Source organism: Danio rerio, chromosome 7 (genome assembly GCF_052040795.2).
Source record: "Danio rerio strain M-AB ecotype USA chromosome 7, GRCz13ab, whole genome shotgun sequence".
NCBI classification, from domain to species: domain Eukaryota; kingdom Metazoa; phylum Chordata; class Actinopteri; order Cypriniformes; family Danionidae; genus Danio; species Danio rerio.
The window spans coordinates 39,607,025-39,625,211 of NC_141027.1; the positions used below are offsets into that span (position 1 = coordinate 39,607,025).

Genomic DNA, 18,187 nt, shown 5'->3' on the forward strand with positions numbered 1-18,187 from the left:
TAAAGCCTTATTTTTTATATAATTTTTTTTTTATTGCAAAGAGATTCAAATCACAACATCTGTAATTACAGCAAAAACCCCAAATTAAATTCTCTAATCAGGGAAAGAAAACTAAAAATTACACGATTCATCATGATATTACTGGGCTTGTAGAAAAAATGCTTAGTGTTTAATCCTGTTTAAGTCTAAAATGTAATTCATAATGGTCTTAAAAAAAGTCTTACATTTGACTTGATGAAACCTGCAGAAACCCTGTGTCTAAACCTATATGTACATCCATTTTAAGAATAACTTCTGTTGCACTGTAAATGTGTGCGTAAATGAAGTGTATTGAGTACTGTAGAATGAGGTGGCTTTATTCTCCTTACAGTTCATCCATTCAATAATAAAAAGTAATAACAAACTACTTTCAGCAGACCACAAATAACCCCTAAAACTCTAGTGAGTCTATCAGCAGCAACATATAGAATATCACTGTACTCTAGGGAATACAATGAGAAAATATGTGGAGGAACAGAACACGGGGAACTTAAAGCTTTTGCCACAAACATGCTAGTGATACTAATGTCACATTAAAATACAGTGTAATGTAATTTTCATGATGACAAAAACAAAGCCAAACATACCTCTCGCTCAGTTTCCATTATGTAAATACATTATTTGTTATGATTTTTTCAGTTCTTTTAAACGGAAGTCTAACCCATAGTTTGAAACAGTAGGCACGTGCAGAAAATGGTGGATCAGTTCTATATAGAAAGCCCATAAATCAATGATTAACAAAGCAGGTTAAAGTGTCGCTCGTTTGAACACATAAAAATAACAGTAATGATTGTGATCTTAAATGTGTCAGAATATTCAGTGTTGGATTGTTATTATTATTAAATGTACATGAGAGCAAAAAGCTAATAATTTGTTGCTCATTTTTGACACAGGATGGAATTTAAGAGCATTTTATAAATGAGGCCTTGCAAATTTACAGGTATTGTGACATCATAATAACACTACCTATGACAAAAGTCTTGTCGCCTAAACAAGTTTTAGGAACAACAAATAATAACTTGATACCAAATTATCAACTTCTAGTTCCAAAGGTGGCTGATTTGAAAGGCAAAGGCCTCTATTTTACCAAAATAAAATAAGATCATGCCTTGAATTTTAATTATTTAATTAAAACAGTAAGGTCCGACATTGCTTAGAAAAAAGCCACTTAACAGAAATAATGTCCAGTATAGCATATAAAGTAATGGTGCAGTGGAAAAAGATTTAATATTGTGTATGACTCCCATGAGCTTGGAAGACTGCATCCATACATCTCTGCAATGACTCAAATAAAGTATTAATAAAGTCATCAGGACTCCCAGAGTTCATCAAGGTTTTTGGATTCATCTTCAATGCCTTCTTCATCATCCTACCCCTGATATGCTCAATAATGTTCATGTTTAGTGACTGGGCTGGCCAATCCAGGAGCACCTTGACCTTCTTTGCTTTCAGGAACTTTGATGTGGAGGCTGATGTATGAGAAGAAGTGCTATCCTGCTGAAGAATTTGCCCTCTCCAGTGGTTTGTGACGTAATGAGCAGCACAAATGTCTTGATACCTCAGGCTGTTGATGTTGCCATCCACTCTGCAGATCTCTCGCACTCCTCCATATTGAATGTAACCCCAAACCATGATTTTTCTTCACCAAACTTTACTGATTCTGTGTGAATTTTAAGTCTATGCGGGTTCCTTTAGATCTTCTGCAGTATTTGTGATGATTGGGATGCAGTTCAACAGATGATTCATCTGAAAAATCTACATTCTGCCACTTTTCCAAATGATCAACTTGGAGTCAAGTTATTATTTGTTGCTCTTACAACTGAGATCGATAACAAGACTTTTGCCAGGTAGTTTACATGTTCAAAAATAAAAGCATTCACAGTACAAACATTTCCACACATACTCCTCCAAAACGACAACTCCTTTTTTTATTATTATTTTGTAAATAACATACATTTTAGACAAGTTCATATAGAATTCATAATAGAAAGGTTTGTCCACCTATCAGTAGACCTTTATCTGGACCAGTCCAGATCAGTGCATCAGTTTGAGAACATAAAAAATTCAGTCGAAACAATCAACACAAGTTGTGAGACTTCATTCAAAAGACAACAAAACATTTTCCCTTGTTTATCTCTAAATCATTCTTTTTTTTTAAATATCGTACTCATACTTTGCTATAATTTTAAATACATGGTGCAACATCAGGCCGGGTTAAGTGACCCGGGACACATCTCAAGTGTTTTTTCTTCTTCTCTATCATCTGGAATGAATGTTCAGTCTGAGCAATCTTAAAGGCGGTTTAAAGTTTACTAAAACACTACACAGGCTAAGCACCATTAAAACCTTTAGGATAACACTAAACACACACACATACGTGCACACGTTACGTAAAGAAATTGTTGCGGCACCCCCCACACACAGCTGATCTTTTTTTCTTTAACGCCGCTCTGACCTTTAACCATTACACTCAACATTCATAAGTCAACAGTGAGATGGGTCACTGTGCAGGTTGACCATCACAATTCAAGGATCGACAGGTATTAAGATGTTATCTGACATATAGAGAGCAAAGGAAGTAGGAAGAGAGAGAGAGAGATGTTGATTGTCTGTTGTCAAGGTCAAAGGTTAGGAGCGTGTGAGGTAAGGCTCTAATCAGGCAATGGCTTTGGCCTCGGGCAGGAAGGCCTCCCAACACTTCACCAGCTGCTTGAACAAAAACAATTCAGCAAGGCTATTCAATAGTACATGTATACAGTGGGGGAAATACTGTACGTATTCAATACGTTATGTATTTTCCCTAGAAATAATATTTCTAAAGGAGCTGTTGACATGGGGTTGAACCAGATTTTGGTATAAACCAAAACAATAAAACATAAAAAATAAAACAAAACAAAAATTTAATAACAATGGAATGACACAAGGAGAAGATGTCTAAAAGATTTCAGCTGCTGTCTGGGCTTTCGCTGCCTTTCTACAACATCCTTTCCTCATGTGTTCAATCCTTTTCCCTGTTTCATTTAATTTTATTACAAATTACTTAATTTGTAAACTAAATCGTTTTGTTTTCTTTGCATATATGGATTTCTTTGTTTTTTTCCAACATCCAGTGAAAATTTCAAGTCAACAGCACCTTTACAAATACGTTTTCTGAGAAAAATAGTGATGTGTTCAATACTTATTTCCCCCACTGTATATGTAAGGTATATGTAAAGCAAACACTTATACACACACTTACCCGATGCTGTGTATGTAGAAGAGACTCCAGGTATTTCACTATGTGCTGTTTGAAATCTCTGGCCTTCTCTTTCTGAGAAAGATTATTGAAATGAAATCATACACAAATTTTACATTTTTATAGTTTTATTTAGCTTTATTTTATTGTTTCAATGACTAGGAAAATTTGCTGTTGGGTCTCGTTTCATCCAAAATAGAGGTGGATGTTGTTTTCTTTAGAAGAACAATATGTTTAGCTCAAACCATGATGCTAATGCTAAATATCAAAAACATACGTTATCCTGAACAACACACACACACAAAAAAAAAAATACATTCATATACATGTCATATGAAAGCTGAATAAATAAGCCTTCCATTAATGTGTGGTTTTTACGATGGGACAATATTTGGCTGAGATAAAATTAATGGAATATCTGGAATCTGATGGTGCAATAAAACCACAAAGCCTTTTAAGTTGTCTAAATGAAGTGATTAGAAATGAACATTTCAGATAGATGTGGACTCATTATTTAGTTTTGATGTATACATTTATTGATTATATATATATATATATATATATATATATATATATATATATATATATATATATATATATATATATATATATATATATATATATATATATATGATAATGACATAAAAGAAGAATCAGTACTTTTGAGCCATAGTGTAATTTGAGATGTTTCCAAACATATACCCATGCAACTTAAGACAGTCCAGGATCACAAATACACAAGTAATTTGTGTGGCTCCTGACAATGCAATTTATGTTTTATGAAACAACCAATCTGTGTTATAGAATTATTTGCAATATGTTAACTAATCAAATCAAGAACTTCAAAAAACTGTCAAGCATGTTTATGACAGTCAAGTCTATCCTTCATTATGCTACAGGAAGTTCATTCTCCAGACTTTTGTGATCCTGCTGAAGAATGAGCAATCATGGAATCATGAAGAATCGTGCTGTAAATCATTTTCAGTTTCCTACACTAGGAGTCAAGTTTATTAATTCGGTTGCCTGTATGATTGATTTTTTTAACTGTTACAAACTGCCTACAGCCATCGACACTCGTTATTTAAATCACCATTGACAATGATTTTAACTGTATATCTACTTTAATGTTCTACTGAAGAAAGAAGTCACCAACACATTGGATGACTTTCATGAATTAAACTACTTTCACTACTCCTCCAAATACTAAAATATGATGTTTTGTGCATTATAAGTTTTTCAAACTGTACATACCACAACGTGTCTTACCTCAAATCTGAGCACTTCCTTACGCACAGTACAGGTGACTCTTTCAAAATCTCTCTCATACTGACTGACTTTAGACTCCCACTGTGAAAAACACACACACACACACACACACAAAAAGAGTCTCATGTTAAAAATTAAACATCTTGAAATTCATCTGGAATCAACAGAAACATGCAACAAAGATTTTAAAGTGATAGTTCACCTAAAAGTCTAAATTTACTCACGGTTTACTCATCCTCAAGAAGTTCTGTATCTTTAAGCTTTTTTCTGTTGAATAAAAAAGATGTTTTGAAGAACCCTGATAACCAGTAGGCTTTTGCATCCATAGTAGAGGAGAAAACATACTCTAGAAGCCAATGGCTACCAGTTTCCAACATTCTTCAAAATATCTTCTGTTGTATTTAATTGAGGAAAAAACTTTGGATTAGAACAAGTGGAAATGATGATAGAATTAACTCACTATTAACTTACCTTCAGCTGTCCAAACATTTAAACGCAAAAGAAAATATTTTGGAATGTTGGAAACAGTAACCATTCCCATTAACATCCATAGTTAAGTTAAACAAACACAACGGAAGTCAATGGTAACTGGTTTCCAACATTTTCCAAAATATCTTCTTTTGTTTTCAACAGAAGAAAAAAACTCAAATAGAGGATGGTGACCAATGAAGGGTTAGTAAATGATGTCATTTTGCGGTGAACTATCCCTTTAAGTGTTGCCCTACTGTATGTGCAGAGTGTTCATTCACGCTTGATGGTTTAACCTCATTTATGTCGTCCTTCGCCTGCTGCAGTTTCTCAGGTTTGTTTGCCCACAGCAGTTTGGCTTCAGCCTCTCGCTTCTTCTGCAGTGTGATCTGAGCTTCCTGCAGACGCTGCCACACTTTCATTCTCTGCTCAAAACAGCACTGAGGGCGGAAAACAACACAATAAACAAAAACATATTATTCATATATGGTGAGATGATCTAATTACTGGTTTTGAATAGTAATGAAGCTGGATCATAACAATACACATCAGCGGCAACCCAAAGACAAGTTTGTATGTTCTGCTTTCATCACAATGGTAAAAGGTTTAAAAATCTAAGTTGAATCAATAGCTATATACTATTTTTATGCGCATTTTGGAGTAATCACATAAAAAATGCTTAATGGAAATGTCAAGATGAGCATAAAAAACTAAAAACAACTGAGTAGGGTTAACTTTTTAATTCAATAAGAAAAAAGTGATTTTGTAAATTCTGAAATCTAACAGTTTTAAAAACGTGGTGTTGGGACAGAATAAATGGAAAAACCAGTGGAGCGACCGATGTAAACAACATTGTAAGACCAATGAAAATAGTCTGTTGTAAAAATATAAAAACGGTTGTGTTGGACATGCCAAAATCCCTCAGCTAAAGTCCATCATCAAAGTGGATTAATATCATTACCTCCATAATGGTCCTGAGTGTCTGCACTCAAGAGTGTCTCATGCCTCCACAAATGTACTACATAAGAAAAAAGGCCAGCAGTGGCTCCTCCTAACCATTAAATTCTATTTTTATTTTTGATATTTTGTACCAGTTTATCAGGAAGTGGTGATTTTCTTTCATTGACTTTTTGGATGAAATCTCATTTTCTTTATTCTCAAATGTTTTATAATAAATTCCAGTTTTGCGCTTTAAGTCTAATTCGCATCTTTGGTTGGAAACATAGCTATTGTCAGTTAGGAATAACTTAGCACGATCTTTAAAAGGGACCTATTTTACCAGTTTAACAAGATGTAAGATAAGCCTTTGGTGTATTCAGAATGTGTCAGTAAAATGTCAGCTCAAAATACCCATCAGATAATTTATCAAAGCCTCCAGAATCTGCCCTATTTGGTGTCTGAGTACAGTGTAGCTGTTTTTGTAGCCTGTGGCTTTAAATGCAAACGAGCTGCTCCTCCCTGCCCACTATTCCAAGGTGTGTGTCTGCGCTTCCTGCCTTACATCAGATAGCAGCAGTCAGTGACAAAGACGGACACGAATGAAGCTGAAATACAGCTCATTAGTCAAAAGTACCAAGTAAGTTTATTCCATGTATTTGTGGTGGAGTTTATTCAAGCCTTTCTGAAATGATGAGTCACACACAAATGCCATTAGCGTTTACTGACACCATCTGGCCATGGTGATTATAGCAGTTAAGAATTAGCAATTTTATTGTCTTTATTACTAGCATGCTCTGTTTTAAAAAAAACTTTTACATTTATAAAACTTATCAACATTACAGATAGTTGTAACAAATATTTTAATCTCAGTTTATTTGCAAAACAATGTTCCGTGGACATGTGTATACATGTTATTGTTGAAACACGGTGCCTGTCAATCAAATTGGTGGCCAGGGAAAACCACACTCCAACGTCAAGTTGCGGTGAGCCTCAAAATCACTGTGATTTGTGTCCTATTTTAACGTTAGGAAATTTAAAAAGAGACTTGTTGTGTTTGTATCACTCCACTAAGACAGTGAACAAACTATAACTACACACAATCCTGTCCAAACAGCTTACAAAAGATGATTTTAATCATAAGTGCTCTTTAAACAATAATCACGCATCTCTAGTCTGGTTAAATGGTTATGCTCACTCACCCTCACAGCACCCAGCAGTCGGACGTAATCGGCCAGGAGCTCTGCGAGGATGAAGAAATCGCTGAAGGCCTGCTGCTGATGTAGCTGCTCCATCTTATCCTCCACCTCTGCCAGCTGTGAAAGGGCACGGGACAGGGCCGAGTTCTCCTCCACGCTACCCAGCATGGCCACACTCTTACTGAACACCGCTGTGTTAATACACAACTCTACAGGAGGAGACAGATGCTCAGTCACAGTATGACTCTAAAAGACTGGCTTTACAGTGCACTTTTTGACTCTCACCTTTCCTGTGGTTTACTAATGAGTCCACGGCTGCATGGAGTCTCCTCAGCAGCTGCTCCTCATTCTCCACCTCCTGCAGCTTACTCTCAAACCACTGACAAACACAAACACACACAACTGTAAACCACTAGCCAACTGTGAATGCCTGGGAGATTAAGTGTTTTGGCACCAGGTAATTACAGGAACTTAGGTATACTGTAGGAACTAGCCACTAGAACCAAGAACTAAATTCCCTCAATTATGCTCCTGGACCAGATATAAGCAACATTTAACACTGTTGACTACTAACTTGTAGCACTTTACAATACTGTGCTGGTGTTTTGTATGGCATGGCCAGTTAATTCCATGTTCCAGCAGTGCAACACACCAAAAAGCTGGTAGTTCCATTAATAGTTCTAAGAATTGTAAAGAGAGAGATTTTTGAGTTTATTGCAATATCAGCGTCTCTGGCTACAGTAAGTTATGGCAAAAAAAAAAAACAGATCAAGTTGACCACATTTTATAAATACCACTTTTCTATAATTATAAACATATTCTAACAATTAAAAGTCATCAACAGCAATAAATAATACACAAGGTAAAATATATAAATAACAATAATAATAACAATAATAATGTGTAAGACAAAAATCTAAAACTGTTTTTTAAGGTTTACTTTTGATTTTTAAAATGGTACAATTTTAGAAGGATTCACATTTAAAATATTTCACTAAATGTCTCTCCAGATAAAAATTGTTGTCTGATAACATTAAAAATAGGACATTCCACAAGAATATGTTTAACAGTTTGGTTTCTGTTGCAATTTTGACATTTTGGGGGTTCTTCTCCTTTGAGTAAGTGTTCATGTGTGAGTCTTATGTGTCCAATGCGGCATCTTCTATAAACAATCTCATCATGTCCTGAGTGTGGCTGAATTTCAAAAAGTTTATTTTCTGAGCACTAATCAATTCTGTTTGCCATTTGTTAAGAATATAGCCTTTTATTAGTGGCTTTAGATCCAAAGGTGAGATTTTGTACTCCTTTATCTTTGCTGTCAGGGCTGTTTTCTAAAAATTGTGAAAAAGTCTGGCGTGAAAGCCTATAATGTACGTATTCAGCCCAGATTTTACATAGTTTTTTTGCATTTTTTTATAATTCGTTTCGACTGAGCAGGATGGTTTAGTGCAGTATGGTGAGAACTGTTCAATTTCCAAGGTCACAATTTCATTGATATTTCCGATGTCAGAAGAACTAAAAAAGTGAAGGCTATACTGTAACATTTTTTGGGGTCTTTTTCATAAGGTACCTAGCACAACAGTACAGTACCAAAGTGGTGAAGCTACACTTGTTGCAGAACGCTGTTTTTTAGGTTTACATTTACAGTGGAACAAGAAACACTACACAGTATTGACTATTTCAATGTGGTGACGTCATTGGCCTATGAACATTTCCTGCTTGTCAAACTACTTCATAACAGTAATTGGAGGCAATTCAATTATAAAGTTAAAACAGCTTTCACAATATTATTTAATTCACTATTTTAATTCACAGGAAATGCATTGGCACCATTGTAATAGTTTACATGCCTCAAAATTCTTTAAATAATGAAGTTGTAAAGCTATGAACCATAATCAATTGAAGCTTGTTTCTTCTTGTGATAAACAGCCACATATCAAGAAGCAAGAACATGATTAACTGTATGTCCTCTATTGTTGTTTACTGGACTGTTTCTATCAGGTCTAAAACATGTAGAAAGTATGACTTACACAATGTCCTCTCTTTCTTGGGTGCACTTACTGTGCATCTACATTTTTTGAAATAATGAACTTGAGCTCAACCTAAAAGGCTTTTTTTTCGAGTGAGTATAATGTTTATTGCTCCATGTCATACACCATTCCTGCTGAGTGAGGGGGCTATTGGCAGTGGAAATGCAAGCCTGGTCAAGGTGACCCATACCAATTCATACTGTAATGTACTTAACTGGTCTGTACTGAACCGAACCGCTCAGTGAAAATGAAGCAGTAGTGTATGTAAACAGTTGAATATTCAATCTTCTAAAGTATGATGACGAAAACTTTTTCTCCCCACAAGTTACAAGTAATAAAAATGTATTTGTATTCTTTAAACTAAAGTTGTATGTCTTCAGTAGTTTGCTGTTCTTTACAAAATGAAAGTAAATCAAGCCACCTACACATGACACCTATACATACAAAGTGTGCATAAAATCAGTTTCTAAAATCATGTGCTAATGATAAACTTTGCATCGCACAGACTGTATGCAAAAGTATATTAGGGACTTTAAAACTAAAAGAAGTGAGTTTCTCTTACATTATCTGACTCATTTATTTTAATGGTCATCTTATTTACGGCATCAGATGCTCTGTTTATCATCTTAAGCAGGCCAGGTCCACTTAAAGTTTGAGTATTCACAGCTCTGGGCAACTAAAAACACAAACACAAACAAGGTTAGAAATTAAATGTGTATTTAAAGATACTTTGCAATGTGTCTAGAAACATGATAAAGGTCACCTCATCTCTTTCTAAAAATTCTCGAACATCTGGATCCTGCAGTAGAGATGGATGGGCCACTACTCTCTGTAGATACCTGCAGTAATCACAGACATACAGGCAATTTAAATGTTAAAAGTCCCATGAAATTAAAATAAAGTTTTTTAAATGTTAATATCAGTATAGTTAGTTTTTAAGATATCTATAAGCTATTGTGCTCCAAATCAGAGACACAATTTGTGTTTAGTAGATATAAACTAAAATAAACATGTAAAGCTTGTAGTTTTGTCACTTCCGCCCATATGGAGCAAAAAAATAATAATAATTCACGTCACCTCACACACCCAGTTTCTCATCAAATCTTGGCCAATCAAATGCTCTCTAATTTCTGACATGCCCCGCCCTCCTTCAGGATGCTTCTCACTTGCTTTTCATTTGATGCAATTGAGCTCAATCCCTCTACCTGGCAATTGAGCTCAATCCCTCTACCTATAACGCTATAGGCTGTTTTTTAAAAAGGGGAGGAGCTACACTATGTCTCTATGTCACTATGTTTCGGTTGAGATTACGTCAAACATCAAATAAAAATGCACATTTCAAAGCACTTCATGGGATCTTTAAAAGTTAAACAAGTGTTGTTGTGAATATGCATATTAAATATTATAATTAAAATATCCATAAATTTCTGCTTTACTTTTGAAACAAAAACCTTAACAAGACTAAATTTATTTTTTGATGAGGGTTGAGGGAGTTTGAATGTGTCACAAAATAAACATGAAACAATGGCCAACTTCTTAAAGTATGTGGCTATCTAAATACGTTATTTAAAATCCATCCACATTTTAGTCTATATTTATTCAAGGTTAGTTTAGGTTACATTACTACTTTCTTTAAAACTGCTGCTACATTTGTATGTATATATTATCTAACTGCCAATGCAGTTTTTAATCTGTGTACTTTGTCTGTAATTGTTTTCTATATTTACTGTTTTGACTGTATACTGCAAGTGTTTGCTGTTGTTTCCAGAGTGAATGGTTTCATTTTAATCCACTATGATGTGATGTTCATGAAATTATATGTTTTTTAAAGCTGACTCTGACTTTTTGTGTGAAAGTCACTAAGTATTCACCCACTCCTACTTATTTTCTGTCTATTAAATTTTTTTCACAAGCATTTCCTACATCAAAATGTTGCATCATACTAAGAGTTTTTCTATTCATGTCCAATTTAGATCATATTTACATGTGAACATTCATCACTTACTCTTTCAGAAAAATGCAATTGATAGACTTCATTGTATGTGTACATGTAAATATGTATGTATTCACCTCTCCAGCGCTGCTCGTCTCTTTTCCACAAACTCCGCTGAGGATGAATCCTCCTTCCCTACCTTGACTTTCGTCATTCCTGTGACACAATAAACCACTCACTCAGTCAGTAAATCAAACCAGACTGTTCACAAAAATATGATGCAAGTGACAGCCAACAAGTGCGAGCTCAGAATGAACATCCTTGTGACAGACTGTCTAGGCAGGCTTAATAGAGTAACTCTACTAGACAAGAGCTTCTTTACCCACTACACTCTTTTGAGGTGCAGGTGGGATGATGCAGCCCATCAGCGAGTTTTTAGCTGACATCTTTTCGTAAAGTCCCAGAAAATCACTGAAACGGCGACGCACTGTAAACGTCTTATTAGCAAACATGGGCAGTGTAGTCTGGAGAGAAACAGAGACATGGAGAATAGGTATAATGCTAACATATAAATTGTTAACAATTATTATATTTATATTTATGTACCTGAGTGGACACTTTGTAAGACATGTAGGCAGTCATGCCATCTCCTGCAACATAACAAACACAGAAAAACAGTCACTGTAGCTCTAAACTAAACAGTCATAGCAAAACGCCTAATCTAGAAAAGCAGTTCTCAATCTTTCACGTGTTCAAGAAAATATTTTGAAAAACCACACAGAAGCAAAGATATTTCCCCTGGTACTACAGACGCAATAAATACAAACCAGCTTTATTTCTGCATGAGTGTTAAGCGATTGACCATTATTTTGATTTTTTTTTTTTTTTGCAGGAGTTTTAAGATGTGTATTTTTTTATAATAACAAGGCAAATAAGAGTACTGTATGATAAAATCCTGGTTGCTGTAATTCTTAATGTTTACACGATTTAGCATTTAAAAAACTTTTTAAGATTTTTGCTGAGGCTGTTTGAAAACCACTGTTTTAGACAATTATAGATGATTTTTCCACATCACTTTTTAAAATATACAAATAAATTGTAATTGTATCATTTTACTTATTTAATTTGTCACAATTTCAAATTCATTGATGTGTGGTGCAAATTAGGGCTGCAGGATATTGAGAAAATCTGATGTTTCAATATTTTATCCTTCTGCGATAAATATTAGGATATGAAAACAGTTTCACATAATAGTTTGAAAACCGTCTATTTGATGGTTTTCTGTGGGTTCAACAGTATTCAGGTACAGAAATTGAATACGCACAATTGCAAAAAAAAAATGCTTTTTCTTGTTTTGCTTTGCCTTAATTCTAGTTCAATGTAATGTAATGTATTTTTATATTTAATGCAATGTCAGCAACCAAGGCTATTCTCGTGGCAGGAACATTTCAATAACAAATATACAATTAAAAACAACAAACAAGTTAATACATAAATTAAACAAGATATTTTGTGTTAATACATGATAAAAATTATTTAAAAAATTCCTGGTGTCACTTTGTTAAACATGTCCTTAAGAAAGTTCATTTCATAACAAAGTGTCAGGGTTCTGCCACTCTGGTCTTGTGAATTCTTGTTTTGGTGGCAGAGTCCGGACACTAGCCCTGTTTTGTCCTGTTTCTGTCATTGTGTGTGTCTCTGTGTGTGCGTGCGCCATCAGACACCGACACGCGCGCACTTGTAGTAGTGTTTGTGTTTTGTTCTGTCGGCATCACGCTGTTTCATTCTCATCGTCTTCGTCTAGTTTCTTTCGGTTTTGGGTGACGCTGAGATGAAGCATGCGCGTTGCATATGTGTGAGCGCACTGTAAGGTGTATCTATCGTGTGCTCGTGTCTTGCGTCTGTAGTCAAAGCACGTGGCTATGTGTTTACATTGTGGTCATGTGCTTTTGTGTGCTTCAGTGTTGTGCTTGTGTTGTCATGAACATGCGGTTAATGAGTTCTCTCATTGGCTGCATGTTCTTGTCTTGTTTTATGTGAGCGCATGCCTTGTGTTGTCTCTATGTCATGCACTCTCCCGTCTTTTGTCAAGTCTCACCCTCCTTGTTAACCTATTATTAGTTAATTATGTTCATCTTTTTGTGTGTTAATTTACTACAGTTTATAATTCCCTCATTTCTGCTGTCCTGTGCCAGTTCGTCATTGTACATCACTGTATGTAGCCTTGTCTTGTTGTTTGTTACCTTGTTCCAGTCCTGATCCCCGCCAGCCTTCCATCCTAGTTTGTTTTGATTGTTAATTTGTTTTATTAGTGTTTTTCCCCCTCAGGGTTGTTTATTTTGCCTTTTATTTTATTAATAAATAATATTAATTCACTCTGCAATTGGGTCCTCGTTCCTTTTTCCCCTCACCCGACCATGACAACAAAGGTCTTCTGGAATTATTAAAAGCAGGACAGTCCAATTCTAGTTAAAATATTTAAAAGTTCTTAATCGAGTAAAAATACTGTTTCAGAAAAATCAAGTCAATACTAAGTGTTTTTTTCTTAAAACAAGTAAATATCTGCCAGTGGGGTAAGTAAAATAATTTTGTTTTCACTTTGAACTGTAGAATTAAAAACATTCTAAGTAATAATTTCTAAATTACATAAACTTATATATTCTGTATAAATAATTATAAAAGTAATTAAATACAATTCTGTGGCTGTTAGTCATCTATAATTAGACTCAATGTTGCATATTGTGTGATACGATTATTGTGGATGTGCACATTCTAATATCAATGCTAAACAATATATTGTGCAGCCCTAGTGCAAAAACAATACTTTAATGTCAACTTTACTTCGTTTTTCTACTAGTTATTCACTTAGTGTCAATCAAAGAATCGAGTACATAACCCACAAATACATTATTTACACATAAAAATAAGGATAATAACATACCTATTTTCTCTGGATTTGTAACGGCAATGTTTAGCTCAAACTGGTCTCCACTTTCTTCCTCTTCTAACTGTTAAAGTCCAAAAGCATTCAGTTAAAATTAATAAATCATTATTTCAGTGCAACTGAAGTCAAATGAAGGGTCTTGTTTAAGTACCTCCTCCATGGTCTTGGTGACGATGCTGGGTTTGAGTATGGAATTAGGGACATGTGTGGTGTTGCAAGCTGATGCAGTCGGCCCAATGATCTCTCTCCTGCCTTGACTGGTGGTGTTGGTGAGGGTCAGTTCTACTGTGGCCTCTGGAGAACACATAAAGGAACAGAGGTTTGAACTATTTCAGTAACAGTACATAATCATTACATTTAATATAGTATTATTTATGGGAACCAGTTCTTTGCCTTTTTCGTTTTTTAACTCATTTACATTTTGTTCATTTACCTTCAGCTTAGTCCTTTTATTAATTAGGGGTTGCCACAACGGAGTTAACCACCAAAAAATATTTATCAAGTGACTATCATGCCAGTCAGTTATTACTGCATATAAACTACCGCTTTCAGACACAGGCTTTGTTTTATTGTAACCACTAGACAAATCATTATATACAACTGCCTGTAAAATCATCTGCTCATAAATGTAGCTGAAATTATTGAGGGTGCTTTCACACCTACACTTTTGTCTCATTTGCCCAGTTAGTGCGGTTCGTTTGGCATATGTGAACAGGGCAATCGCGCTCTGTTCCACGCCAAAGTAATCGCTCCGAGACCGCCTGAGTGAGGTGGTCTCGGCTCGATTGAAACGAACCCTGGAGTGGTTCGATTGCAGTGAGAAAGCGATCCGAACCGAGCGCGGTTATTTCACAGTGTTTTATGGATATGTAATAGGCATACGGCTATATGAAGAGAGAATTATGAGTAGGGCGGGCAGTTTTGCGAGTCTCCGGATGACCGCAAACAAGTGATGATCTCCCGGTAATCTTCCGTCTCCCTCCCGGTCCTCAAATAGGCATCATCGTGCACACTTCTCACCCATTCCCACCGCATCTCTCCTCAGACACATCGCGCACCCACCTTGTCATTCACCACCAAACCACCACCTCTCCTGACAGCTGAGCGAGACTCTGCAAAATAAACCCTGACACTCTGACCAATGTGAGGAGAGTTTACTCGCACGTGACTTGTTTTAGCTCTTTTGGTCCGATTAGAAACTTTGCAGTGTGAAAGCGAACTGCTCCAAGAGCAAAGAACAACAATGTAACATTTGTAATCTCTGTTTCGGAACAACTGAATCAATTCACAGGTGTGAAAACACCCTTAGTCTACAGGTTTAGGTATACCGGTTTCAGTTTAACATTTGCAGTGCCTCTGAGTCTTACATAACCAAAACAATGAACAAATTGTAATTCTGACAGATTTCTTTACCAAGGTTTTTCATCAAACTTATATAATGTGAATATGTATATATATATATAAGGGGTGTAACGGATCATGGTTGATCTGTGATTCGAATGGATGACAACCCATGGTTCGGAACACACGTGACCCGTGGATTAATGCATTTTACTGGTAGATTAATCTTAAATCTGTAATGATCACAGAGAGAGATCGCCTCTCGCGTCATTCAACTCGCATAATATGATGATGGAAGAAGTTGTGGTAGGTTATTGGGGATGTGATGGGTTTCTTATGTCATTAAAGGTGTTTTCTGTCACTACTTGTTTAGCCTGCATGAATGCATTCAGTGAAAGCTGCACGATTAATTATTAAAAGTTTGGGATCTCAACACCCATGCAACATAAGTTATAAATTATGGTGATTTGTATATGTTTATTTATCCTTCAAAGAGCTGCATTCAAATCTGAAAATGCAAAAATCAAGAGAGAGATTCAGTCTTTAGTCTTGAGTTAGTTTTGAAGTTACAAACACACAATTAAAACAGAAGTTCTGGGATAACAGTAATTTAGATATAAGCACTGATGTTTATGTTAAAGATTAAAATCATCGTCATGTACTCAAAAATTAAAGTTGTAGGCAGCAATTACCTTCTTTAATCAATACAAGGCAACAACTAGCCATAAGAGTTAAGCCACTGAATACTTTTAACCGTGAGGTCTGTGATCCTTTATATCACTAATATATATACTTTCTGTTATTTTTGAAAGTTTGTACTGATTACCTTTTAATTAATTCTACACAAACATTTAATGTTTCAATAGTTCTTCTCGAAGAAAAAACGTTTACTATACCTTTTGAACTCAGTTTGAAGAAGTCAAGCAAGCTGGTGTTTTTACACAGTATTTACATTTGAAGCAAAATGTGTTAAGAAGACTTGTTCACTTTTTTTCAAACACTTGTCAATTTCCACCTATAAACTTAATTTAAACAAAAAAGTAGTGCCTATAATGCACTGACAGATATTTGTTCATACTTTAAGAATAACATTTATTTACCATTACAATAAGAGGCCTTAACTATTATGTGCCGACATTAGACAAAATGTCTGAGTTAATTCTGTATTGCACAACAATTGGAAATCCAAAACGGTTTGACTTTCTTCTGTTGCATACATAAGAAGATATTCTGTAGCCATAGACATCCATAGTGTTTGTTCCTCTTACTATTGAAGTTGACAGTTTTCAGCTTTCTTCCGAACATCTTCTTTTGTAGTTTGAAACGATTTAGGGTGTGTAAATAGTAAATACATTTTCATTTTTGGGTTGAACTAAGGATGGGCCAACATTGTAATAAAAATTTAAGTAAGACATTAATCAAGGATTAATTTAAAAGTAATTATATAGTAATTAAGGCCACTTAATATAAAGTGCAAACAACCTGAATTTTGCGTCCAGCCTATAATTAATTTCAGATAACAAAACAGTAAAAGAATATATAAATTCAATGGATTTAAAATGATTTTTTAAATATGTAAACAACATCTGTAAATTAAGGTTAAATAGATGTCTTGTTGTTGTTTACACCTCAGGTAAAGCATCTTTTCATGAACTGTCGCCTTATATTTAAAGACAAAGGCGGTATTCATTTTATGCTCTCCAGTAAACTCATTACGTATTTATTGGCTCATTATGAGCAAGGGTGCAAGGAGAAATACCAGTGAACAGATCCAGCTCTTCATCAGAGTGAAGACCATTAGTGGTGTGATGGACATCGCTCCTAATGTACGAGCCCTCCTCGCTGAAGATATCGCCCTCATCGGGAGCAGATGTCGGTGTGGTCGGTTTACTCTGGAAAAAAAACACATCAACACGTGATAACAACGTAGCAGCCCATAAAATAACTGCGTGAGAAACAGAATAGCATAATAAGTCAAAATGCTGCAGACATATACAATTAGACTTGTCTTATATAAAATGACACATTTCTCCATATATCGACTCAAAAAGATGTTAAACCAAGCAGAATATTGGCTAAAAACAGGAGTCTTACTCTGGCGCCGGTAAATATGTCCTCTCCTTCATCCTCCTCGTCGCTGTCCAGCACTCGGGCGTCTATTTCAGCCTCCAGATCTTCATTATCCGGGAATGGAGGAGGATTCCGCCCGCAGCTGCCTGACATCGCTTGGGTAACGTTAGCCCGAAGAATATATATGCGAAAAAAGCAATCTAACGGTTAATGTTTTGACGTTGGCGTATATTCTACCTGGCTGTGTGTTACAGGTATGCGCGAGGATTGAATTTCACTGCTTGGTTACCTCAGCCTACTTAAAAACATCCGCTGAGGGCTCTGCGCTCAGGCTCAGCAACAGCGCTGAAGCGATACCGCCGCCTCATGGTCTGGAGCGAACACTGCAGATGCTGTAACAAGAAAGCATCCACCGCTCCCCTCACAGGGTCGTAGTTGAACATTTTTATATTTGTCGGGAGCTGAGCAGTGCATACAGTTTTTATTCGTCTTTGTTAACGTTAAAATTTGAAAATAAAGTTTCATTGTAAACTCACAGTGCAATAACTAATATTAAAAATTTTATTTTAATAATGCATTGATGACGACGATGATGATGATAATAATAATGATAATAATAATAATGATAATAATAATAATAATAATAATAATAATAATAAAGCCCAGATCTCTTTTCAAAACATGGCAATAGCCATGCAAGCAAAATCTCACAGATCTCTCATTTAA

The 18,187-nt window shown here is 35.4% G+C and overlaps 1 protein-coding gene across 1 annotated transcript; it reads right to left on the bottom strand.

Moving 5' to 3' along the window:
• Positions 1–1,958: 1,958 nt before the first annotated feature.
• snx1b (sorting nexin 1b) lies at positions 1,959–17,734 on the bottom strand. The gene is given in 15 exon segments (NM_001033735.1): positions 1,959–2,745; positions 3,278–3,349; positions 4,541–4,621; positions 5,305–5,448; positions 7,147–7,352; positions 7,429–7,522; positions 9,736–9,849; positions 9,937–10,012; positions 11,244–11,322; positions 11,489–11,630; positions 11,713–11,756; positions 14,048–14,114; positions 14,202–14,344; positions 17,151–17,283; positions 17,486–17,734. Coding segments are annotated over 15 exon segments (1,575 nt in total). The 5' UTR covers positions 17,615–17,734; the 3' UTR covers positions 1,959–2,694.
• Between the last annotated feature and the right edge of the window lie 453 nt (positions 17,735–18,187).